The 25969-nt window shown below is 49.2% G+C and overlaps 2 protein-coding genes across 18 annotated transcripts in view; both read right to left on the reverse strand.

Annotated features, from left to right (window-relative positions):
* Nucleotides 1–3919: 3919 nt before the first annotated feature.
* On the reverse strand, nt 3920–19107 carry MYOZ3 (myozenin 3). Of its 11 annotated transcripts, none has more exons than XM_072756861.1 (8): nt 18741–19038; nt 18393–18546; nt 16980–17041; nt 11325–11479; nt 10383–10436; nt 10129–10264; nt 9552–9714; nt 3920–6470 (listed from the first exon to the last, which is right to left on the reverse strand). In XM_072756861.1, the coding sequence occupies exons 3-8, from the start codon at nt 17038–17040 to the stop codon at nt 6302–6304; spliced, it is 738 nt and encodes a 245-aa protein (XP_072612962.1). In that variant the 5' UTR covers nt 17041; nt 18393–18546; nt 18741–19038; the 3' UTR covers nt 3920–6301. The 11 variants fall into 11 exon arrangements, with proteins under 11 accessions (XP_072612962.1, XP_072612965.1, XP_072612963.1 ...); XM_072756864.1 differs by having other exon boundaries at nt 18393–18627; XM_072756862.1 differs by having other exon boundaries at nt 18393–19107.
* Nucleotides 19108–22480: 3373 nt separating this feature from the next.
* The window catches only part of SYNPO (synaptopodin), a 51877-nt gene continuing 48388 nt past the window's right edge, over nt 22481–25969 (reverse strand). For all 7 annotated transcript variants that reach the window (XM_072756872.1, XM_072756873.1, XM_072756874.1 and 4 more), the window contains one exon: nt 22481–23308. In XM_072756872.1, the coding sequence (XP_072612973.1) occupies nt 22610–23308 (699 nt within the window). In that variant the 3' untranslated portion in view covers nt 22481–22609. The remainder of the gene's footprint in view (nt 23309–25969) is intronic.

A 25969-nucleotide genomic window follows, 5' to 3' on the forward strand; every position in this document is an offset into this window, starting at 1 on the left:
AGCCCAATCCGGGACTCAATCCCTGACCCAGGATCATACCCTAAACCTGAGGCAGATGCTCAACCGCTGAGCCACCCAGGCGTCCCATAATTTATCTCTTTTTAAAAAAATTTTAGGGGCACCTGGGTGGCTCAATGGTTGAGCATCTGCCCTTGGCTCAGGTCGTGATCCTGGGTGTGTGGGATTGAGTCCCACATCAGGCTCCCTGCAGGGAGCCTGCTTCTCCCTCTACCTATGTCTCTGCCTCTCACTCTGTGTCTCTCTCTCATGAATAAGAAAATAAAATCTTAAAAAAATTTTTAATTTTTCCACTTATTGAGATATATAATTTGCACATAACATTGTATTAGCTTAAAGTATACAAGGTGATTTGATGCTTGTATGCATAGCAAAATAATTACCAAAATAAATCTAGTTCATATCCATCACCTCACATAGTTACATTTTTTTTCTTGGGATGAGAACTTTAAGTTCTATTCTCTTAACTTTCAAATATAACAATATATACATACAGAATTGTTAACTATAATCACCATGCTGTACGTTACATCCCTAGAACTTATTTATCTTTTAACAAGAAATTTGTGCCTTTTGACCACCTTCACCATTTGAAGCCCTATGACCCAACAGCTATGATGTATTTTATATATGTATTTATATATCATATATGATATTTATATATATTATATATATATATCACTTGAATTTTTGTGTTTATGTTCATGAGAAGTATTAGCCTTGAAATTTCTGTAACATCTTTTTTGGGTTTCTTCTGGCCTTATCGAGTATCTTTGGAAATGTTGCTTCTTCCTCTATATTCTGAGTTTGTAACATAGCTATTATTTTTTTCTTAAAATTTTGATACAATTCACTCCTGAAGCCATCTAGGCCTGTATTCTTGGTGGGATTTTTTTTTTCTTCAGTTTTAAAACTTTATTTTGGAATAACTTGAGATTACAGAAAAGTTGCAAAGATGGACAGAGAGATGTCACTCTTCACCCAGCTTCCCCTAATGTTAACATTTAACATAGCTGTGTTATTTTTGTCAAAACTAGGAAATTAACATTCATAGAGTACTATTTTTTTAAAAGATTTTTATTTATTCCTGAGAGACACAGAGAGAGGCAGAGACACAGGCAGAGGGAGAAGCAAGCTTCATGCAGGGAGCCTGTCATGAGACTCCATCCCAGATCTCCAGGATCACACGCTGGGATAAAGGCGGCGCTAAACTGCTGAGCCACCAGGGCTGCCCATATAGTACTATTAATTAAACGAAGTCTTTATTTGAATTTCACCACTTTGTTCTCTTATGCCCTTTTTCTGTTCCAGAATTCAACACAGTCGGCCACATTACCAAAGAGTACTGATGAGCTGCTTTGTAGACTGTCTCTTGACTTGAATTTGTTTTCTCATGATTAGCCTGGGATTACGAATTTGGGGGAAGATATCTCAAGGGGAAGTTATGTCAGGGATTTGAAATCATTGATAATGCTAACCTCAATCATTTGATTAAGGTAATATCTTCCAGGTTTCTCCTTCATAAATTTACTGTTTTTCCTTTCCTGTGTTCTATTTTTTGGTATGAGGTCATTAAAGCCAATCTATATATAATCAGTAGGATGGGAATTAACATTTCACCTCCTGAAGAGGAAGTTTCTACATACATTACTTGGATGTCTTTTGCGAGGAAGAAAGGTTTGTCTTTTCTCCCCCATTTATTTATTTATTCCATAATTTATTTACATCACTGTGAATTATTTATTTTATTCTTTGAGTTATAATCTTTTATTCTGTAGATTGTCTTTTCACTGTCTTGATAGGATCCTTTGGTGCACAAAAGTTTTAAATCTTGTATGTTCATTTTATGAAGTGTTTCGTAGTAGTTGGAAATAATGAGTATACTCTAATTTGGTGATGCAGGATTCCACATTTTCATTTTGTTGTACAAATTTCCTATATCCTTACTCTGTCTGGTAAGAGATCAATAAGAACTGTGTTAAATCTTTCACTATGATTGTAGGCTTATCATTATGTAAGGATCCTCTTTATCACAATAATGCTTTTTGCCAGGAAGTCTGATATTAATAGACTAGATCACATTTCTTTGGGATAGTATCTAATAGCTTAATGCTTTTCCATTTCTTTAGTTTACCTCTGTGTCATATTTTTAGGAGTGCTATTTGTGAAAAGCTTACAGATGGAATTACTTTTTTCACCCAAACCGTGAGTATTTTTAAGGTGGTGAGTTTTATATATTCACATTTATTTTGATAACTGATATATTTAAATGTATTTATACTTTAATTCATGTCCCTTTAACTGCTTCTTTTTCATCCTTCCTGCTGTCTATCAAATTGATCTCTGTGCTCACCCTTGCTTCTTAGATCCAATACTTTTTTTCTGGGTCCTTTAGCATGTTCTTTTGTTCTTTCAGGGGTTAGTGGGAAATTCTCATACTACTTATTTGTCTGAGACTGAATTTATTTTGTTCTCATTTCTTGAAGATATTTTTCTATTATTGCTGTCATTTTAAATGTCATTCTTTTGCAGGTAATCCAGCTTTTTCATTGGATACTTTGTAGATAATATCAATTTTCTTGAATTTTTTCTGCGACTTTGTGGAGTTCTGTGATTTCAGTACAGTGATTCTTTTTTTTTAAACTTTATTTGAAAAAAAAATAAATAAATAAACTTTATTTGAGAGACAGAGACAGAGAGAAAGAGGGTGAGTATACTAGCATGAGGAGGGGGTGGGGAGGGGGATAGAGAGAAGCAGGCTCCCTGCTGAGCAGGGAGCCTGATGGAGGGCTTGATCCCAGGACCCGGGGATCATGACCTGCATCTAGATACAGTGGTTCTTAAGTGTAGATTTAATATCCCTTCTCATGACAGGGTAAAGATTGTGTGAATTTATGTCTTTCATTAAATCTAGAGAAAACTCAGTCATTTTAAAGCATCTTCTGGAATTTCTATCAGTATTGTCAGACACTTTCATTTTATTTTCCACGTCTTTTAATTTCTCTCTCATATTCTCTTTACCTCTCTTTGAAACATTATGGGCACTTGTAGTTCACTAATTCTTTCATCAGGTACATCTGATCTACTATTGATTTGTCCATTCATTTTTTAAAAGGAGGGACTGTTTTGGTAAAATATAACACATGTACAGAGTGCATAAAACACAGATGTACCACTAAGTTAAATATTCTAAAGTGAGCACCTATGTAACAGTCATCCAAATCCAGCCACAGAAATTGTCTAGCTTTCCCCAGAAGCATTTTATCCCTTCACAACCATCAGCCTTTCTTTCCTCACAAAGTTAACCCCGTCCTTTTATATTAACACTTTCTTGCAACAACACACATACATGTTTGTATCCCTTCCTTTGCTTGCCATTTTGTTTCTGTGCCACACCCACACTGTTACATGTAATTGCAGCTCCTCTCTGCTTAGTGCTGGGATAGCTCATGTCCGCTTTCCCAACATCCTGGCTATTCTTTGTCCTTTTCGTTTCCTTATCACTGTATGATTTCATTTATTTAAGGAACAGAACAAGCAAAAGCAGAGAATTTGATATGAACAAGCAAAGAAAATGATTTTATATGAAGGGCTTGCAAGGCCCACAAATTACATGAAAGGTTAATGGCCTACTCTTTCAGGATCCAAATTTTACTTACTGTTAAATAAAGTTGCAAAATACAGAATAATACATATGGTATGATCCCATTAGACAAAGACATATTTTTGCACCTTTGCATCTGTACTACACTACATACATATTTATCTATTCAAATAATTCTAGAATCCTAGAAGATCCAAACTGTTACCAGTGGTTACGTCCAGTATGTGGAAATGAAGCAGAATGCAGGAGGCTGGGAAAGTCTATCTTTGAGCATAGGAGGAGCTATGTGGGCCAGTCTTTTTACATTTTACTTATTTATTTAGATAACAAGCATTCCTTTTTTTTTTTTTTTTTTAACAACATCAGCAAAAGTCATATTGTCAGAAGACAGAATGAGGATTTGCTTTTGGGTGCAGCAGGCTCTCCTCTCCTGTAGCTGGTGTTGGTCTTCACCCTCCAGAACACAGCAGAGTCAATCCAAGGTAGTGCAAATCCTCTCTTCTATGTGTCAGACACTTTAATGGTTGGTTTTTCAGCTCATGCAAACTTGGCTTTAAACAGCAGCCCCCCAATTCAAGACAACACATCAATGGCAGGCAACTCTAACAGGCTGCTGGCCCCTCACGACTGTGTGGGGTGCAGTGAAAGTCTGGAACAAAAGGAAAATGCAACCACTATCCCGTGTACCCTGGGAACTAGCTGGATCTCTCACCTTCTCATCTCCCTAAGAAATGCAGGGAAGAGGCAGAGGGAGGCAGGGGGAAAGGGAATAATTCCATGTCCACAAGGAGTCCTACAGTAATCAGAGGCTTTCCTTCGGGCTTCTGCTTTACAGACCCTAATGACATCTTGCAGCCAGCTTCTCAAGAACAAGAAAGTCTTTTCTGGTCAAGAGCAGATGCTGCAGGAAATCTAATAATGACCAAGGACTTCTTAGGTATGCATCCATCACTGTGCCACAACAGCCCACTCTAGGGGCTTCTGGCCTTGTCCTCATCTTACAGGCGGAGAGACAGAGGCCTACCCAGGAGAAATGACTTGCTTAAGTTCACACAGCTAGCAGTAGCAGCTAGAACCCATCCCATCCAGTCTGACTTCCCCACCTGCACTTTTCACTCTAAGCCCTAAGGCAGGATACCATGCTTAGATGATTCCAGAGTGAGGGGCTATTGGCCTGGCCACCCAGTGCAGTGACAAGGGACAGCTGCTAGAATTAGACATTCCCGTTTTGGCTCTGGCCCTGGACAAGCCACTTCTTTCAAGCCTGGATATCTATATCTGTAAAATGGGACAATACCTTTCCCTCAGGATTGTCCTGAAAATAAGAAATAGGATATGTGGAGAATCTATTACCAGCCCAAGCACTGAGGCACCTAATAAAAAGCAGCCACCAACATGATCATTGTCACTGTCTTCATCATCATCAGTTGAAATAAGAGGCATTCCTTTCTCTCCTTTTCCTAGGGAACTGGATACAGCCCTGAACTAGCCCTGGTGAAGACTAGGACAAGATTTACCCAGGCTTGCACCAGATGGTGAGTGCAAGGAGAAAAGACAGGAGGAGACCTTATAGGTGCCCCACATTGCACCTGTCCAATAAGGTGCCCCTTCTTTCCATCCCTATGGCCATCTCCCTAGCCTAGCCCTAGCCTAGACCTTATTCCCTGCAGGTTTCCTGACTTCTGGCCTTAGTCCTCTCCAATCTGTGCCCCCACATAGCAAGACCCATCACTTCCCAGCTTAAAAGCTGCCCCCATCTCCTCAGGAAAGTCCACTCTGTGCTGGCCCTCACTGACCCCTCTAACACAGCCCCCTCCTTTCTCCAGAACACACCTCCTCCTATTCACAATTCCACACTTTGCACATGCTGGTGCACTCAGCAGGAATGTCCTCTCCGTCACTCTCTCTTCCCTTGATGTCTCTCACTCCACCTCCAAAGTCTCCGAGAGGCTTCCTGGAATTCCCCTCCTGTACCCATCCCCACCACCAGGGTTAGGAACCCACTCCTCTTGACTCATGACGCTTGTTTCCTCTGATGTCAGGTAGTATTCTGTAGGGAAAATCAACAGGATTTACCTATGCTTTATAAACCTGTCTTTCCTACTGTATTCTCTTCCTCTAGGCCAGGCCTGGGCTTATTCACCTCAGGGCAACTAGCACACAGTAGGTACTTAGCAAATGTTTAGAGCATGAATAAGGTTAACTAACTGCTTCTCAATAAAAGGAAAAACTTTCTAATTGTCAGAGTTATCCACTGGGTAAATGGGCTGCTAGGGATCTCCCTGTCAGGGGAGTGTTAGTAGAGTACCAGAGCAGGGAGTGGGGAGTAGAGGCATGGATGTGAATTCACTGGTAGCTTGGATTCCTAAAGATGTGAACCATGAACAAGTTTCACTGGAATCAGCTGGGACTGTTGGTTACTAATAGAAAGTCCCCCCAACTCAGGAGATTTGGATACTGCAAATCTGGGGCAGGCCAGAAGTCTGTATGCAAAACATCATCCCCAGGAAATGTTGAAACACACTCCGTTTGGGGACTACTGAACCTTGCGGCCTTTGAGGCCATTTGCAGTAAGATTTTATGTGTGAAGACCCTTCATAAACTGTGAAGTGCTGTCCAGAAGTCGACTCCAGGATGTCTCCCAAACATGAAGATGGGAATTGAATATTCAGGCTGGGGCTACAGCTCCTCGGACTCAGGAAGGTTGCGGACCCAGCCCTGGGCAACTCTGTTGAAGCTAGGTCTGAGGCGAAGAAGTTCCAAGCCACTGATGAGCTCTGGGACGAATGGGGTGCCTGCCCTGGGAACAGTCTCCCCCACTAAGGGTCCTCCAAAGGGCACTGGGGTCCTGGTGAGAGAAAAGCAGCAGGACAGGTGGGCTGTGTGGGAGAGCACTGGATGGCAGAGCACTGACATATAGGTCACCATGTGAGGCCCCCTCCCTGCCTCCCTCTGGGCCCTTTTCCCCACCTATATGGTAAGGCCTTATATTATCCTTAACAGGTTTCCCCAGCTCTGTCCATTCCCCAGTCTGCCTCTAGTAGGGGTGGCTTGGTGCTTGGGAATAGGAATGAAATTTTCAAAGCTCAAATTGGCTTGTACCAAACAAAACTCTAGGTTTCCCCTAAGTAAGCTCCAGAAGACAGTAGAGCTGGAATGGGGTTTTTCCTCCTCTGCTCATCTCCCCTTAGAACAATATACCCACAGGCCAGAGAGGGAAGAGAGGGTTAGAAGGAGCACCAAGAATTAGGAAATGCAAGTTATAACAGAGACACTACACCCCATTTCTCACCCATAAGACTGGTGAGAAGAAATAATTTGAAAATGGGGCAAAGTTGGTGAGATGATGGGGCAAAGTTTCACTCAGATACTGCTGGTTGGAAGGTGCTGCTACCTTGGACAACTTGGCAGGATCTTTTTAATCTAAAAATGTGCAAACTCTGTCAACCAACAACTGCACCTGTAAGTATACGGCTTAGAGAAGAACATGCACATACACACAAAGAAACAGGTATAAGCAGTGACTGGTGACAAACCAGTAAGGCCTGTATGTCGACTGGCAGAGCCATGGACAAGACAGACGTGGTGTATTCACAAGGTGGAATACCATAGAGCAGCTTAAAAGGAATGAAAAGATCCGTATGTATTAAGTAGGATAGATTTCAAAAGCATAATACTGAGTCAAAAAGGCAAGCAAGATACAGAATGAGATACAAAGGATTAAAACACACACACATGCATGTAAAACAATGTCATCCACTATAGGAATGGAGCTGCTGGGAGAAAATGATCTGAAAATATACCTACCCGACCACTGTGTCACCTTTGGGAAGGGAACTAAAATGGAGACTGGTGAATAGGGGCCCTCTCTTTATTTGTAGTTGCTTGTGTGTGTGTGTTTTAAGAAAATGTTATTTTTAAACTGTGTTTTCATCTTAAGAAGACTTAAAAAGTATTGCTCATGTAGTGTTTTCCTCGAAGCCTGGGAGCAATGAGAATGGGGGAGTGCTTTCTCCCCTGGGGCAGAAAGACAGACCTTGGGCCAGGGCCTGGACTCCAGCCAGGACAGCGGTTCTGCCCAGACCACCCCGGCTGTGGCGGCAACAGCCAGGCCCTGCGGGAACAGGCTGGGCAGTTTCCAAGCTGCACAGGCTTCACAATCCAGCCCTTGACTGAAAGCCCAGAGCCCTGGATCCTTAGCACAGCTTGGCCACTAACACCACTGTTGCCCCCTGTCAGCTTCAGTGGGCTCTACTGAGCCCTGGGCTCACGGCCCCCTAAGGCTCTCCTGCTGACGGGAATGTGCTTCCGCCCGTCCTAACTGCGGCCTGAGATAGATGGGGCTACGACTCGAGTTGGCCAGCCTGGAAGCCAGTGCCCTGGACTGAATGTCTGCTGAGGGTTTTAAATAGCTGGGCAGGCGGGGGCTGAGGGCCCCCAGGAGGAGAGAGAACACAGTCTCGCCTGGCGGAAACCCCAGAATGACTGCCAATGGCTCGTGGCTCACACGGTGTCTGTTGGGCACAGTTCTTCCCATCTGGGCCCTCCCTGGCTATCAGCTGTTTGAGGGAGGTCACCTCCCTTCTGAGCAGTCTCTTCGCAAGGCTGATCACCCTCAAGTTGTCAGACAGTCTCTGCATGTGGTCTGAGCAGGTGCCAGAAGAGTTGGACCATGTCCTGCTCTTGGGGACCCTCCTCTTTTTCACTTACTGCAGTCCAAGCCAGAGGAGCATTTTTCAGAGATAGCATCAGACTGAGGAAGCCAGTTGCAGTTGAAATGCATTCCCCCAGCCCAAGGTCTTCCTCCAGTGCCAGGCTCCTTCCTATCTTGACTCCTATGATTTGTCTTTGAGCCCCTAGGCCGGAACACTAAGTTTATCCCTCTCCAGTGCTCCCAGTTAGCTTTTCCTTTTTTTTTTTTTTTAAGATTTTATTTATTTATTCATGAGAGGCAGAGACACAGGCAGAGGGAGAAGCTCCTTCCTTCTAGGAGCCCGATGTGGGACTCGATCCCAGATCCCAGGATCACACCCTGAGCTGAAGGCAGATGCTCAACTGCTGAGCCATCCAGGCGTCCCATCCAATTAGCTTTTCCAACCATTATTTCAGCCTGTAACTAATATTCATACTAATAGCTACTGTGTATTGAGCTTATTACTTGCTAGAAACTTTGCCTACGGCTTCTCATGCCATCCTCACAACAATCTCATGAAGTAGATACTGTAATAGTCTCATTTTACAGATGGGGAAATGGAGGCTCAGAGAGGTTGAGTCACTGGCCCAAGGTCAAACAGCAAGGCGAGGAGGCTGCACGTAAGCCCGCGCTAAGGTCCCATGCTCTGAATAGTACAAGCCAGTCCCCTGTGGCTCTCACCTCTGGTGTCCAATGTTTCACTGACACTCCCCACTTTGATACACCTCAAGACCTTTGAGGAAAGTGAGGAAAAGGCTGAGCTGATCTAGGCCTAGTGAGGTCGGGCCCCCACCCAGGGAGGAATGTGCATCAAAGAGCTGGTACATGGCAGGGAGGAGGAATGAGAGACCGGGCTCTGGAGGCAGACACAGGTTAGGGTCCCAGTCCCACTGCTTCCTTGCTTCATGACTGGGCAGGTTACTGCTATTCCTGAGTGAGTCACAATAAGAAAAACTGCAGCACCTCCCTGCTCTGCTGGGTGGCGAAACCAACAAGATGTGTGTGGCACGTTCACTCATTCATTCCCTGTACATTTATTGAGCACCTCCTATGTGCTGAGGCAAGAGTGCTATTGAGTTCTAGCAGGAGCTCAAGCAACGTGTAAGTGTTCAGAGGGAGCTTGGCACGTCAACGGGCTCAGGAAGCGCAGCCACTGCTGTGTTGTGACTGGCACCTGCACACCTGCACACCCTAGCAGTCTCTCCCCAAGCTGCACCCCCCTCCCCCCGGCCTTACTTGTTGAAATTTCGGTACTCGGCAAGGCTAGGGGTGTGACTTCTGCCCTCGCTCTGGTAGTCCCGGTAGCTGATGAACTCCTGCCAAGGACAGCGGTAGCCCTTGGGGATGGCCGTGTGGTTGAACTTCTCTGGCGGGACGCCCTTCAGTGGCTCCGCATAGCCTGGAGATGGGAGCAGGGCATGTGGAGCTGGCAGGCGGGGGCACCTGGGCTCTTTTCTCCCTTGGCCCCTACCCTGTCCACCCCACAGACGTGGTTAGGGGAGGGAAGCCTAGAGCTGAGATGGGGATAGGGGAGGAATAGAACACCAAAGTTGCCCCAGCAGAGGGAACCGATCCTTTCCCATCCCTGGAAACAAGGAGGACTGGACTTGGAAATCCCCAGTCGGTTGGGGCACAGACTCTGGCTCACTGTGTGACCTTGGGTGCATTGCTGCACCTCTCTGGGCTTGTGTTAGGTCTAGGGAGGGGTGCAGGGGGCTGGGTGAGGTGGACTAGCCGCTTTCTGGGTGCTGGTTCCTGCCCAATGGCAGTAGGTACTCCCTGCTCTGGTCCCAGGACCCAGGAAGGCACTCACCTGGTGCCAGGGCGCTGGGGCTGCGGGCACGCTCTGCAGGGAAGGCTGCGGACTGGGCGTCCTCAGGGCCCCGGGATGAAGCTGGGAAGATGTGGAGCTCAGAGTGGAAGTTCTGCCCCTCGGGGCCATTGGCAACCTGGGCACAGTAATGGGTGCTCAGAGGCTGGGACTGCCTCACTGGAGGAGCTGCCTGGCCCCATCCCCTTGCTTCCCCTCCTGCGTGTGGGGGTGGGGGGAGCTCCCTGCACACTCACCGTCCCCAACTCTGCTGTTCCCAGCACCTTCCCCTTGGTGCTTCCATCTGCAATCTGTGAGGGCAAACAGATCACAGGGAGGCTCTGGGGCAAGGGGCCAGGATTCTCCCTCCACCAAAAATGGGGAGTACATAGTCTTAGTGCCCACATCCTGGGGATACTGGGGGGATGAATGAATAGCAAAGGGTGCTAATCCCAGTGCCTGGGACAGAGAAATACTCTTGGTATGTTAGTTTCTATTATTGACCTTGGGCAGATAACCTTCCTGAGTCTCACTCAGTTTCTCTGTCTATAAAATGGGAGGAGTGATGATCATATCTAATTTACAGGGCTCTATTAGCATTAAATAAGACGATAGATGTGAAGTGCTTGGCTAGCAGAGTAGGTGTTTTGTCATCTTTACTATTCTGCATCCTACCACACCACCCCCTCTCATCTGCCGCCTGTTTAGTCCAGGCATTGAGTGGAGTATGAGTGGAGTGGCCCTGAGTTCATTCCTGCTGAATTTTTCAAGCCTGAGGATAAACCATTCTTGTCTCTACCAGCAGACTATTTTCTGGCCTTGTCCTTCTTTTAGGAGCAAGAAGAGAAAGAGTTCTGTGTTTTCTCCCTTAGGCTGAGCTCAAGTCTAATCTAAATCCTGCTCACTGCAAATGCAGCCCAGAGCACTTTTTGTAGGAGCCAGAATCCCTTCACCCCACAGCTTGCCCTGCCCATTCCACTTTATGCTTTGTATCTGGGGAGAGATGCCTAAAGAGCACACTTTTCTGGGATCACTCAGCAAGTCAAGGGCTCAATCTGATGGGAACATCACAGCCTTTCCAGCTGGAGCTAGAGGGACAGCCCAGGGGCCAGAGGTCCTCAACTGGCTCAGTTGAGGCTAACTGCTGGCCCTCCCTGGGCCAATTCCTCCCCCTGTAAGCACAGTGGAAGCTAACTCACCGCTTTCGGGCTGGCTGCAAACTCAAAGGTGAATCTCTGCACCCGGCGCTGTCTCTTCTGGAAGAGGAGGGAACCTCTGTTGTTGCGTAGAGAGAGCTCCTCCATCATCAAGTCCTGGGGCACACTCAGCTTCTTGCCCAGGTCCAGCAAAGGGACTGCCGAGAGAGCCCAGAGTGAGGCCTACCACCAAACCCTGTCAGGGCACTCGGGGCTGCCAGCCTCTGAGGCAACCTTGTCCGAGCACTCTCCAGTGTGTGTGAGAACGCCGCTTTCTCCCCACATTTGCTGACACTGGGTGTCACCATTCTGTGGAATCTTTGCCTACCTGGTGGGCAGAAATGACACCTCAGAGTCTCATTTGCATTTGTTTGACACTCAGTGAAATTGAACTCCATTTCAGATGTTCTTTGGCCATTTGTGTTTATTCCTCTGCAGTTCTTTGCCCATCGTGGTGGGAGTCGCAAGAAATGGACAGATTCTAGATAATTTTCTGATAGTAAGCCATGCATCTGAGCTATGCCAAGGGAGGAGGGGAGGTTTCTGGCCTGAGCCGCTCCATCCTTGGAGCAGCCACTCACTGAGATGGGGAGGGCAAGAGGAGGATGAGATGGGGAGAGATCAGGACTTCAGTGTTAGACACATGTTCTTTCAATTTTAAAATAGCCTTTTGTTATCATAAAAATAGCATATATGTGCATTGAAGGAAGTTAGAAAATACAGATATAAGGGAAAAAGAGAAAAATACCATTTCTATCTCCCAGAGGTTGCCACTTTTAACACTTTAGTACATATCCATTCAGATCTTTTTCAAAGACTATGTATTCATTTAGGAGGGGCACTTGGGTGGCTCAGTCAGTTAAGTGTCTGACCACTGATTTCAGCTCAGATCATGATCTCACAGTCCTCAGATTGAGCCCCCCCCCAGGCTTCACGCTCAGCAGAGAATCTGCTTGAGGATTCTCTCCCTCTCCCTAACCCTCTCCCCCTACCCTTCTCACATACTCTCTCTCTCTAAAATAAATACATCTTTTTTTTTTTTAAAAAAAGACTATATATTCACATATGAATTTTCAGCTAAAATGAAGTCATAGTTACACATGCTTTGTAACTTGATTTATCAATTAAAGGTCTCTGTGCAAGTGGACATATTTTTGTTTTATACAATGCCTAATCCATATTCCAATTCCTCTAATTGCCTGCAGAATGGGCATATAAATTTTGAAATGCCTTGCAGATGTCCAAGTGAAGAAGCCAAGGAGGGAACCAGGTACGTGAGTCTAGGGCTCACAGGAGAAACTGACCTGAAAGTAAAAATTGGGGTATCGTGAGCTTACAAATGCTATTTGTTGTTGTTTGATGAAGTCCATTGCATTTATTTCTTTTCTCAGAGTTAGGACTCACTGTGATAGCCATGTAGAGGGTTTCCAGGGAAGATGGCTGTCCTTAGCAGTTCTGGAACCCATCCCTATCCTTTCTGTTTCCCCCGCTGGCAAAACACACACTTTTCTGCACTTCCCACCACAGGAAGGCTTTGGTAGGAAAGGAGTGGCAGAGGGGTGAGGACACTGGTAGGAAAAGGATACATATGGACAGTATGGCCAGAGTTGTCCATCTCTAAAATCTGATATATGGAGGTTCGAGTTCCAGCTCTATAAATGGTGTTTAGAGCCAGGAGGCTGGATGAGATCACCAGGTAGATGAAGAGATCAGAAGCCTGAGCCCTGGGCCTCCAGCATCCAGACTAAAGAGGTAAAGAACCAGCCATGGAGCTAGAAAGGGGTGCCCAGTGAGGCTGGAGGAAACCCAGAGGGTGGTGCCCTGGAAACCAAGTGATAAAGCATTTCCAGGAAGATGGAGTGATCACAGAGCCGAAAATTGACCATCCTCTTTAGTGTCATGGGGTTGTTATTGGTCATCTTCACAAAAGTAGTTTCTATGGAGTATTTGGGTATATTTCCAACCTTATTGGAAAGTGTTAAGATAGAGGAGTGTTTTAACCACACCACAAGGAAGCAGTGAACAAAATCTAGGATGTGAGATGTTTTATAGGGCAGCTGGCCTGGGTTCTTTAAAGGAGTGAATGACCTGGAAAAAAAGACAGGGTGGGATAGGAGTGGGGGTTATAGATTAAAGGAGATTTAAGATATGTGGCCACCAAATAAACAGTGGTCTTTCTTTGGATCCTCATTAAAACAAACTAGAAAATTGGAAAAAGTTAACTGTGGGACTGGTTATTAGGTAGTATTAAATCAAAGTTGCTAATTTTGTTCAGTGTGCTAACATCTTTGTGGCATGTAAGGAAATGTCCTCTTTATTATTTTTGGTGCATCCTGAAGTATTGAGGGGATGAAATGATGTGCTCTTTGGATTTTGCTTTGGACTCCACGAATGAAAGGAGGGCCATGGGGATTTGCACTCTCTATTTTTGTGTGTTTGGAAATGAGCTTAATAAAATGTTACAGAGAGAGAGGAGGTGAGAAAGTATAGACCACAGCTTTGAGGAGTTGTGCTCTACAGGACCAGAGGCAGCAGTAGAATCAAGAAGTTGTTTGTTTGTTTGTTTTTAAGAGACATAAAAGCATGTTTTTTTATCTGATGGGAAATTTTGACAAAGCAATAAATAGATAGAGGGCAGACCAACTGGAAGAATGTCCTTGAGTAGGGGAGAGGGGAGGGGACGGGAAAGGAGAGGAGGGGAGGGGAGGGGAGGGGGGGTGTCCCCAGCTCAACTGGAAGGGCTGACTTCAGACACGGACAGGGAGAGGTCACCCACCACATGGGGAAGGAAAACTGAGAATGTGGACACAGATGCAAGCTCAAGCCAGATGTGGAGGAGGGAGCTTGCAGAGGTGCTCTTTTGGTTACTTCATTCTTCTCAGTGCAATAGGAAGCAAGGTCAGCAGCTGAGAAGGAGGACCAGGGAGGAGGCATTGGGAGTTTGGGTACAGAGGTTGCCAAGATCGTCTAAGCGAGTAGTACAGGACAGGGGACAGAGAGATGGATGGGGTGGGGCTGCCAGGCAGCATCAGAGGCCCTGCAGGTGCTGTGATTCATCACATCCAATGGAATCCAAACAGTCTTTTAAAAAAAAGGGGGCTGGTGGGGTTTTTTTATTCTTTCAGCAAATATGGAGAGAGGACCTCCTACATGTTAGGAACAGAAAGAGATCCAATGTCGGTTAAGAGGGGGAAAAAGTAAGTTTCAGAAGAATCTGCATTCTAAGATCCCACTCATTTATTTAAAAGAATAAGTACTATATATTTATGTACACATTGAAAAATCTGCAAAAAGATATGCCGAATATTAGTAGTAACTATTTATAAGAAGTAGGAAGAGGAAGGCTGGAAATTGCACTATTTTTTAACAAGAAAAAGTACTGCATACTTAAAAGCATGAAAGACTATTTATATCTAAATACATAATAAAAAGTCCCCTGGCATCATATTATCAAATACTATCAGAAGAATCGAGCTCGATATTAAAAAAAAAAAAGTTACAGATAAAATCTATTTGATGAAACAGTTCCATTTCTAGGCATTCATTCCTAGGGAGAAAAGTTGAATAAACATGCCTGAGGATAGACATACAAGGATGGTGATTGCAGTGAGGTTTCAGATTGTGAAAAGCAGGCATGAGAGTGGTGGGGGTGCTGTCCAGATGCCCTTCACCAGTGGCTCAGGGTCACACCTGCCCCCTTCTGCAGAGCGCTACCCGGCTGAGCAGAAGCACTCACAGCCCACTTCCTGAAGATGAGATGAGTTCTGTGGAGCCATTCGTGACCTGGAGCCCCCACGGGGTTCCACTGAACCCGGACCAGAGAATCCTCAGCTCTGCCCCTCTGCTCTGTCCAGCCTGAGATGAGCCTTCATGACCACCAGTAGGGTGTGTGTGTGTATCAATATACTTAATATATGCTGGGGGAGTGAGGGAGGGGGTGGAAAAATCAATCATACCAAGCTAGAAAGAAGTCTGTGGTATGCTGCTAAGTGAAAAAAAAAAAAAACAAGTAAGCTGAAAAACACAGCGTATACTACTTAACCCACTTGTATATGCGTTTATATAAATATGTTTATATACGAACAGAAGATGGATTTACTCAAATATGTTAACAGTAGTTATCTCCAGATGGTCCCATTATGAGGAACTTTCACTTTCAAAGTCATTCTTGTCTGTTTTGACTGAGTGTCTTATAAAAGGGATGTATTATTTGTACAACCATGTAGTATAGAAGCAGCTCGGAAGACAAAGAGATCTGGAGTCCCATCTCAGCTCTACCAACTACTAGATATGTGACCACCGAGCTCCCCGGTCCCTCAGCTTTCTCATCGGCAAAATGGGCGCAACAGTATCTAACTTAGAGAGTTGTTATGAGGGGTATACAGCATAAAGCATGGAAGCTCTTAATCCCAGAATCTGACACAGAGTAAGTACACAATAATGGTGTTTGTATTGTTAACGCCTGACAGTGGTTGTCTTTTAATGGTAAGACCATGAGATTTTTTTTTCTTTTTACTTTTCTTCAGTTTCAAAATTGTCTTGAGTTAATACCCCAGCAACGGCCAATAATTTATAAATTTCCAGTCTGGCATAAATGAGATGTGTCCATGTTTAGGGGACTATCATTAATTAATTACTTAGCTAAGGGAAAAGAGAATGCATTGCCTGGCTCTTCTAGCTAGAGCATCAATACTTCACAGAGTTGGCATATTTTAGAGCCCAAAATAATGAAATTAAAAAAAAAAGAAATTTAATGCTCACAAAAGGAGGCAAGAACACACAAAATAGATTAGGACCACTCACCTATAAAGTCATACAAAAGGCTGTCTTAGATGTGGAGCTTCTTAGAAGCTGCAGGGGCAAAACCTCAGTGGTATCCTTATATGAGGTTTTGTTGGTGCTCAGGTCACTGTCCATGTGTACCAGAATCACGTGGGCACTTGTCTAAAAGGTGCCTATCTGGCCCCTTCCCCAGCTCCACTGAATCGGAATCCTTGGGGGTAGATGCTGGGAATCTGCATTTTTAACCAACAGCATCACTCACTAGCATTTTTAACCAACAGCATCACTCACTAGAGCCTGACTTAGTGGAATTTGTTTTTAAAATACTTGAAATGATCTGAAATAGGCCAAATTAACAGACTCCAAAATTGTGCCGAGAGTTTATCACTTATATGGTGATAAACATGTATCTTAGATGATTTATTCATTGGGTGAGCCTACTTTTAAGTGAAAATCTGAGCCACACTGGGGAGCCTACTCTTCCAGCCTGCCCCACTCTCCCCTGACCATTGTCTCTTGCCACGGGGGCCTGGTGAGACCGACAGTGTGTGGGGAGCTCGGGGGCCACAGTTAGCGCTGGAACTGGGACCAGACCCCTCAGTGCTTAATCTGGAGTGGAGGTAAGGTCTTAGGCCCAGGGCCCAGTCTAAGGCATTCAATCCCAGCCTCCGGGGGTGTGGACATCAGGGCAAGGCCCCTCCCAATGCTTCGGGAAGCTTCCCAACCCAAGTGGCAGATTCCACAGGCACTCCCTCAGGGCTGGCTTGGAACTCACACCTGTTTGTCCAGGCCTCAAGCCAATAGGCCCAAGTGGCTGCACTTTAGGATCAGAAAAGGATGAGTCTGAGGAACACACAGGAGCTGAGTCCACCTTACCTGGTCCAGTGAGGTCCCCCATGGTAGCCATCACTGACCCCTTCTGCTCCTTAGGGATCATCCTGTGGAGGAGAGATGCCTGCAAATTGGCCTGCCCCCTTCTTCTCTCCCCACATGTCCTCCCAGGCCCTGGTCCACCCAGCCTCAGCCCTGAACTGCCTTGGCCCACCCTATTCTTAAGGAAGGGCTATCAGAGCTGGACAGGGAGGATACAGAGGTCCAGGGGAGGCAAGGGAGGTGCTGGAGGCCACACGGAGGCCTCTTCAGGGGATAATCTCTGGGACATGAGGGATAGGGGAGGTGGGGGCCTCAGGCAAGTGTCATCCGCTGAGGCAGATGAGCTCTAATCAGCTGAAAGAGGTTGAAAGTTTAAGTCAAGGAGGGGGGGGTATGGATGGGTTGTTAGGCTGGGGCTACACTGGGGTCTGCAAGGCTGGTCCATGGAAGCTGAGAGACCCATCACCTCCTTCCCTATGCTCCAGCTTTCAATGGACATACAGAGTGCTCTCTTCTCCCTCAACCCTTCTCTACCTCCTCCTCCATCCCCTGCACTCCCCATTGGCATCTCATAGCACTTTCCAGCAATCTTGGAGAAGATTTACAAGCAAAGTGCGGTCCAGAGACCCATGGAATCCCTGTAGGCTCCAAGTCCAGATTCCCTAACTTGCCCCCAGGAGAGAAGGCAGTCCTGCCAGCCTACTCCTGTGTGTTGCTTCCAGGTCTTTCTACATTCCTTCCTATAGAAAAAAACAAAACAAAAAACAAGTCTGCTTCCAGCTACACCCCACACTCACACATGGCTCCAGGGCAGCAGCCTGGACTCTAATCCAAGTCCCTGACTTCCTCTGTAACTGTGAGCAAGTGGCTCTTCAGCTTTGGGCCTCAATTCCTCTTATGTGCCTCTCTAATATAAGGCGGTTGGGCCAGATTGTGGGATCCACAGATGGGCTTCAGGGCACCCACAATCCCCCACCCCACAGACCATAGCTGACCTGAGTGTGTCTGCCTGCATTTAGGGCTACAAATCGACGGAGAGTGCTCCGACTGTGACCACTCAGGAGCCCACAGTGCACAGGTCTGTTTCTCGATAAACACTCCCCTGACACACACGCAGACATTGCCAAGGACTCTCACCTGCAGACAGGGGCCCTGCTTCCCTCCACAGCCCAAAGATCTTGAAGTCCTGCACAAAGCCATTACCTATGCCCACCTTGAGTCCCAGCCACCCCTCCCCACTTAATCACTCTAGAGTGACCTAGAGCTTAGAATCCCACCCCTCCCTTCCTGGAGACCCCATGCTCCCCAGACCCTCCACAGAGCCCTTCCTCTGCTTGGAGGCTGGGGCTCTGGCAGTCGGCTCATGTCCTCTGCCCAGGCCCCATAGCTCCTCGAGCTCCCCTAGGATCCTGGTACCTGAGTGATGGGACCACAGCGTGCAGGAGGGAATGTCAGACCCTCAAGATTAACACCTCTGTCAGGAAGCTGAGAGCCGAGTAGTCCTGAAGGTGCTAGTGGTCCTGGGCCCAGTCTGAGCACGGTGTGCCCTTGCAGCCAACTCCAGCCTCAGCTGACGAGAATCAAGAATCCTTCCTGCCTCGTCGTGGCTCACAGCCTTATTTCAGGCTGCAACAGGATCCAGGGACAGATGCTAAAAGCACCAGGCCCCAGGGGAGACAGGTGTCCCGGCAGCAGGCCCTTGCAGACAGAAGGGCTTGCACACACATGTACACACACACATACATACGCACACACCAGAGTCACCTGGAAATGCTGAGTCAGTTGCCAGTCACTTGAGCTTCCTGATTGTATCCTTAGTGCCTAGAATGGGGCCTGATAGGAATTCAAAAGATATTTGTTGAATGAATGGATGGATGCATGCATGCGTGAATGAATGAGTTTTCCCCTGATGTCCTTGCTTGACTTGTTCATTTCTTCTTTTCTCTTTTGTTTCCTGCCTTTCTTCCTTCTGCTCCCTCCCTCCCCACCTCCCTCCACCTTCTCACACTGAGTGTCTCTCTATGGAAGATAAATAAGGCAGGGCTCTGTCCTCAAGGAGCTCAGTCAGGCCCAAGTCAGACCCGTAAATAAGCCTTTGCGATGCATGATGGGAAGTGCTCTGGGAGTACCCGGGGGAGGGTGCCACCGGCATTGCCTGGGGAGAGGGGGTGGGGAAGGAGAGTCCCAGAGGAGACATTTGATCTGGGCCTGGAAGGCTAGTGGGAGTTCAGTGGGCAGCGGGGCACAGGCACCGCAGACAGAGGCCTCGTGGTGTGTAACAATGTCAGGGGGTCCGCGAGCAGAGCCAGAACTGCCCACAGAGCTGAGAGATGAGGCGGGACAGGTGGGCCAGATCACAGCAGGCTTTTCAAAAGGGAAGTGTGCTTAGGAGTTTAAAGCGGTGGAATGGAGTGGTCAGATGGGCATTTTCCAAATATATCTCCGGCTGCCAGGTGGCATATGAGTTAGAGGGGGGCAGACTGGAGGCAGGAAGATCATCCTGTGGTCAGGTGAGGATGGGGAGGCTGCACTGGGGCAGAGGCCATGGAGACTGGAAGGACCTGAGGGGTAGCTGGGGAGTCACATGGTTGTGCTCAGAGATTGGATGTGGGGAGTGAGGGAAAGGCCACTCTGGCTTGAGAGGCTGAGGAAGGTAAAAGGGGAACAGATTGGGGTGGGGGCGGCTTCTCAGCTCAGTTTGGGATGAACCCGATTTGAGGTGTCAGGAGTGGGGGATACTGTGCTCAGGAGGGGTGCTGGCTGAAGGTAAAGATTGGGTCACCTGGGGGAGGGTGGGGCCGGCAGCACCTGTACCCGTGTGCCAGGGACAGACTGTCCGAGGGGGTATTTGACATGCTCTTAGGAGGAAGCCTGGGCTCTGTGGACTCCAGGAACTCTATGTCCTGCCCCTTAGACTCCTGCTCCCAGCCTCTACTGGGCCTGAGCTTTTAGAGGGATGAGGGATGTTCCCAGGGCAGGCTTGGCTTCTCCTTGGAGTGAGGCCACAATGCCCTTTTCTGGACGAAGGACACCCCCATCAGGTGAGGAGCACTTCTGACAGTCTGGGTCCCAAGCTCACTAGGGTTATCTGGACTCAGATGAGACCTCTTGTAGGGGCTTCTACTGCACAGAGCCCTAACCTGCCATGAGGAACCTGCCCTGGCCTCTGGCCCAGCTCCAGTGATGGCATCTTGTTGTGAGGACCTGGGAAATACCACCCCGAAACATCAGCTAGCCCAGCTCGCTCTGCACAGATAGGGACGCTGAGGCTGGATAAGGAGTGGCCTTACGCAGGGTCACCCAGCCTCATAGATGACAGGATCAGGACTTCAACCCTGGGACCTCCTCTGTGTTTTCCATTGCTCCGCATCTCTCTCCATGGTTGCTGCTCCCCAAGCCCCCATCCCTCCTGTGTCAAACATTCTCATCCCCACTGAGTCCCTCGGACTGTTCCATGGGGGGACGGGACGGGAGGGGCTTTAGACGAAGCTGAAAATGACGCTGGAGACCGGAGGATGCAGAAGCATTTATTGAGGGCCGGAGATGAATTCTACAGGAGGCAAGAGGCAGAACACAGGCAGTCTCTAGTGGGCTAGAGGAGAGGATCTGGGGAGAAGGCAGTGACAGGGAGAGCAGCCCAGTGGAACTGCAGCTTCCCAGGGCTGCCTCCTGCTGGTTCTTTGGGGAAATGCAGGCAGAGTGTTTTTTTCTATGCCTCCGTTTCGACCAGTGGCCTGACAGCATCTCTTCTATGAAAGAGGCCCTAAGCCCCAGCCTCCCAAGCTACAAGAAACTTGAAGCAGATGGGGACTTTAGTAAATGTGGCCACTCATCCTGGACCAAGCAGGAGCTTACCTTCCCACTGTCAGGCCTTGTGTTCCCAATCCTCAGGCCCTAGGCACCCTCTGGGATTACTCCTTAATTCCAAAGCATCCCCATCCAACTCTCTCCCACCCTGACCCCAGCTTTCCCTAGCTTTCCCTAGGGGTTCCAGGTCTAACATCACCTGATGGGTGGGTAAGTCTACACCTAACCCTGGACCACACTGGGTCCCTCAACTGTTAGCAACATCCTGGAATCCTTCCTCCTACATTGCTTGGATCCTCAGCCTATTAGTACCCCACCCCTACCTTTCCTCTGCACTCAGTATTCTGAAGTTGATATTCTGAACCTCTAGAGGGCACCACCAGCCAACTCTGGAAACTAGAATTTAGCCACATTCCTCCCTTGTCCCTCTCCAGGGGATTGGAATGAGAACCACCCAGGTCTAGGGAACAGGCTAGGGCCTGCAGCCAGGCTCCTCAAGGTCACTGGGCACCAGGCACTAGCTAGGCCACAGTGTAATGGGAAAGGGATGGGGCAAAATGGTGCCCACTCATCTGGGCATCATATGGATACTGGGGCCTAACACTGAACCATGGGGTACTTCCTAAGGAACCAGAAACACAGGCAGACTCTAGTCTAACCTCTCACTCACCCACCCATGCTCCTCTGCCTGTAATGCTGCCCAGCCAATCCTCCACCACCATCTATCTGCTCCCTTCCTAACAGCATGCCCTCAGAGGTCGTCTGAGCCAAATCTTTTCCTACTAGAATCTCCTCTGTGCATCCTGGCTACTGCTTGAATACCTCTCATAACAAGGAACTCTTGCCTTCCCTCTTCTAAGTAAGCAACCTCAAACTTGGGGCCATCAGGTAAAGCCACAGGATGGCAGATAGCTCCATATCAGCAACTCTCTCCCCAGCTCAGCTTTGAGCCTGGCACCTGCCATGAAAGGGCCCAGAAAAGATAGATGTGTTGGAGGCACCCATAGCATTCCTGGAGGCCCACGTCCTGGGGCTGGGGACAGGCGTCGTCACCTTCCAGCTGTCCTCTCTGGCAGCAGATAAGATGCCCTGATAGTCTGACCTGGGGTGGGAAAAACACGAGAGATCTGGGAGGAGGAATCTTTCCACCTCTTGTCCCGGAGGGACCAGCAGGGCACCTTGAGCTGGCCTGGGAGATCTCTCTAAAGGTCACGGTGGTAAAAATAGAGCTTGTCTGGGAAGGGGTGGAAAACAGCTGCTTCTGCCTGAGACTGGGTGCCAGGGAGGCGATGCTCAAGCCAGAGCCTGGACAGGGAACTCAGGCCTAGGATCTTCTGAACACACCCCTCATCTGCCAGACTCCAGAGAGCAGAGCCAGGGAGGGAGGGAGGAGTCTGGGACCCTGAACTGCAGTGACTCTAGGGGTCCGTGTACACAACACCCCAACTCCTCCAAGGCAGGCCTGTGCGTGTGCACGTGTATTGATGGGAGGGGAGGGAGAATTTAGACCTGTGAAGATCGCCGTGGCCAGAGTCCCATTAAACAGATGGGAAAGCTGAAGGTGAGAAGAGGCAGGGTCTTGCCCAGGGTCACCCAATGCCTGAATGATAGACGCAGGGCGCGGCCCCAGGCTTGGAGCACTACCCCAGCCCCAAGCCCGGGGCGCTCCTCGCCTGACCCCTCGTCCAAAGGGGCCGGCCCCCCATCTCCACTGCACCCCGGGACGAGGTGCTGGGATCCACCAAGCCCCTGGCCTCTCCCTCCGGCTCAGCGCTCCCGGGTGGGGGGGGGATGGGGCGGGGGCGGGGGCGGGGGCGGGGGCGGCTTTAGGTGGTGCAGGGGGCCTCGGCGGGGAGGCTGCCGCGCTTGAGCCTCACACTGCCGGTCCAGCCGCGGGGGCAGATGTTGTAGCCGAGGATCCCGGGCGACTTAGCCCCGGAGTCCTCGGAGTCGAGGGACACGTCGGAGTCCGTGGGCGAGCGGCGGTAGGGGAAGGGCCGGGGCGGCGCGGGCAGCGGGCTCCGGGGGCTGGCGCAGGGCGAGGGCCGGGCCGACAGCGGGCTCCGCGGAATCGGGGAGAACGCGGCGGCGGGGCCGGGGGCGGGGGCGGCGGCGGGGCCGGGCCGGGCGGGCTGCGGCGAGCGCGGGCGCGGCGGGGGCGGGGGCGGCGGCGGCGGGGGCGGCGGGGGCGCGGGCGGCGAGAAGGGCCGCAGGCTGTCGGCGCCCGGCGGCCGCGGGGAGGCGCTCTTGCGCCGGGCCGCGTTGATGATGTTCCGCGCCAGGAGCGCCTGCAGCTGGCGGCTGGGGGGCCGCGCCTCGGCCTCGGGGCGCAGCGGGGACGGCGAGCGCTCGCTCCACGAGGGGGACCGGGGCGGGGGCGGGGGCGGGGGCGGCGGGGGGCTGCTCCTGCTGCCGCCCTGGCCCGGCTCCCACGGCCCCGGGCTCACCCAGCCGTCCAGGCTGCTGGGGGGCCGGGAGGCGCCGGGCGTCCAGGGCGGGGAGGTGGGCAGGCTCTCGCGGCGGTCCTGGGGAGAGAGCAGAGAGGGCGGGCCGCGTTAGTGCCGGGTCGTCCAGGTCGGGACGGGGCGGGGGGGCGGGGGGCGTGCGCCTGCCCCGGGACGCAGGTGGGAGCGGTTAGGGACGCTCGCTCTGGAGCCGGACCCGTGTGCTTATGCACCAACTGGGGCACCTCGGGGCTTCAGTTCGTCCCCTGCACGATGGGGCCGTGCTATCAGCACTACTCCACGGGGCTGTTGTGAGGGGTGAATGAGATAACTCATGTAAAAGAGTATCACGGGACTGGAAGAGTCCCCGGGGGAGGGGGAGAGTAATGCTCAGTAGATGTTAGTGACCTTAAAGAAATCCTGGAAGGCGACACATGAAACTAGGCAAAGTGGGACGCTGTTAGGAAATGGGGCAAAAAATAAGAGCTAAAACTATTTTAAAAAAGGAAATGGGGCAAACAGGGCAAAGTAGGCAGTCACAGGAGTGGAAATAAAGCTCTAAGGTACTACTTTTTATATTAGTTTACGTTTTTTTCTACATATGGATGTATTATCTATGTTAAAATTTTTAGGGGATCCCTGGGTGGCTCAGCGGTTTAGCGTCTGCCTTTGGCCCAGGGCTCGATCCTGGAGTCCGGGGATCAAGTCCTGCATCAGGCCCCCTGCATGGAGCCTGCTCCTCCCTCTGCCTGTATCTCTGCTTCTCTCTGTGTGTCTGTCTCTCATGAATAAATAAATAACATCTTTTAAAAAATGTTTTTAAATTTATTCATGACACACACACACACAGAGGCAAAGGGAGAAGCAGGCTCTATGCAGGGTGCCCGACGTGGGACTTGATCCGACGTGGGACTTGATCCCGGGTCTCCAGGATCACAATCAGGGCTGCAGGCAGCACTAAACCGCTGAGCCACCGGGGCTGCCCAAAAAATAATAATTTTTTTTAAAAAATAAAATTTAAACGGAAAATCGTCAAGGACGTAGGGAAGGGCCCTCAGCCCCAACCCTCTTGCCATGTTGCCATGGTCACCTCCTAATTTTTTTCCTCCCATGCCCTGAGCAGAGAGGAAGTTCCCACTGACAGATGGGAACACAAAAGGAAGTGGGGTCATTCTGCCCTAGGCAGCACACTCTCCTGGCTGGACTTCTTGCCAGCATGGGGTAGGGAGTGCGGATTTGGTGAAGCCAGGTTGCTGTACATCTTTGAGGTGATAAAGCACTGCTCTGCTAAACATTACTGCACCGGTTTCCTACCTGTTTAGGGACTTTCCAGTCTACGAGTTGCAGTGTCATCCTTTGTCTCTCATTAGAGCCTCACAACATGCTGATGAGGTAGCTGGCATTATCACACCCATTTTACAAGGATGAAAATGAAGTTCGGAGGTGTAAATGACTATCTTTGTGTGTGGTGTGTCCTGCCCCACCAGGATGTGTGTGTGTGTGTGTGTGTGTGTGTGTGTGTGAGAGAGAGAGAGAGAGAGAGAGGAGAGATTACCTCCTGCTCAAAGGCTACACCATGCTAAAGCGCTTGGGAGAACTGCTATGAAAGTGCAGGACTTGAAGATCATGCCCTGCTTGTAGCTGCTAAACCACCTCTTCATCCAATCAGATTCCAGCAGTAAACCAGTCCACTCAGCCTTCGATCCAATGCAAATTCAGCAGCAGTCAATCCCCCCCACCCCCAGTCCAGAACTAGCCAGTCCATTCAGTGTCTTCTACCCAATCAAAATCTAGAGCCATTCATGAGATCCATTCTTTCATCCAATCAGGAATCAGCCACAGCCAAGCCAGTCAGCCTCTCATCCAATCAGAATCGGGTTCCTACCAATCAAAAGGAAGTCACAGAGTGTGTTTTCTGCATACAATGCAGCAGCTCCTAGATGAGCTGACTCAAAATGGGGTCCCTTAAACCTAAAAAGGAATGTTGTGCAGTCGTCCGGATGGGAGATAGGATTACCACGGGGTGGTAATACTGGAGGGGCCCTGAGGGATCTCCTGGGGACATCCAAGACCCCAATCATCCATTTGAAAAGTTAAAGCTCAGCGTAGGATCCAACCGTTTGGCTCCCAGGATGAGAGTTGCGTATATGTGAGCCAGAGACACTGGGAGCTGCTCTGCCTGTGACGCCTCCCAGGAAGCTTTCAGTTAGCCCAACTGTGGGAAATGATCTCAGAGTTCACGATCCCAGCCCACCAACAAGCGTGGGGGCAAAAGGACCAGGGCTCTGCAGCCAGGAAAAGGGCTGGGGCAGGGGCAGTTATGATACCTGTCTGAAATCTCTACAGGTCACCCCTGCCTTTGATGGCCTCAAGGGGAAGGTTAGGGCCCGTGAGGGGGAAGAAAAAGAATGGACTTTCCAAGCCGGGGTTGCAATGTTGGGCAGTGGTAAGCAGCTCCTCATCATTTGGAGGTGGGCCAGAGCCTGACCTCATCGGAACTGCCATGTCTCGGTACTGCCTCTGTGTGCGCAGTGGGGGAGGTGGGGGTGCACAATACAAAAATGCTGTGAGAAGTCAGGGCCGTTCACTTTCTGACAAAGCTCTCGATGTATTATGTAAGCCAGAACTCCCTGGAAATGCACATGGGTAAAAATTCAGAAGGCAGCGCCCACTTAACCCAGCACCAGTTCCACTGCAGGGCACGTGTGTGGGGTGAAGCCTTGAGCAGTCAGATAGGAACTA

The sequence above is a fragment of the Vulpes vulpes genome, chromosome 4 (genome assembly GCF_048418805.1).
Source record: "Vulpes vulpes isolate BD-2025 chromosome 4, VulVul3, whole genome shotgun sequence".
Taxonomy (NCBI): Eukaryota; Metazoa; Chordata; class Mammalia; order Carnivora; family Canidae; genus Vulpes; species Vulpes vulpes.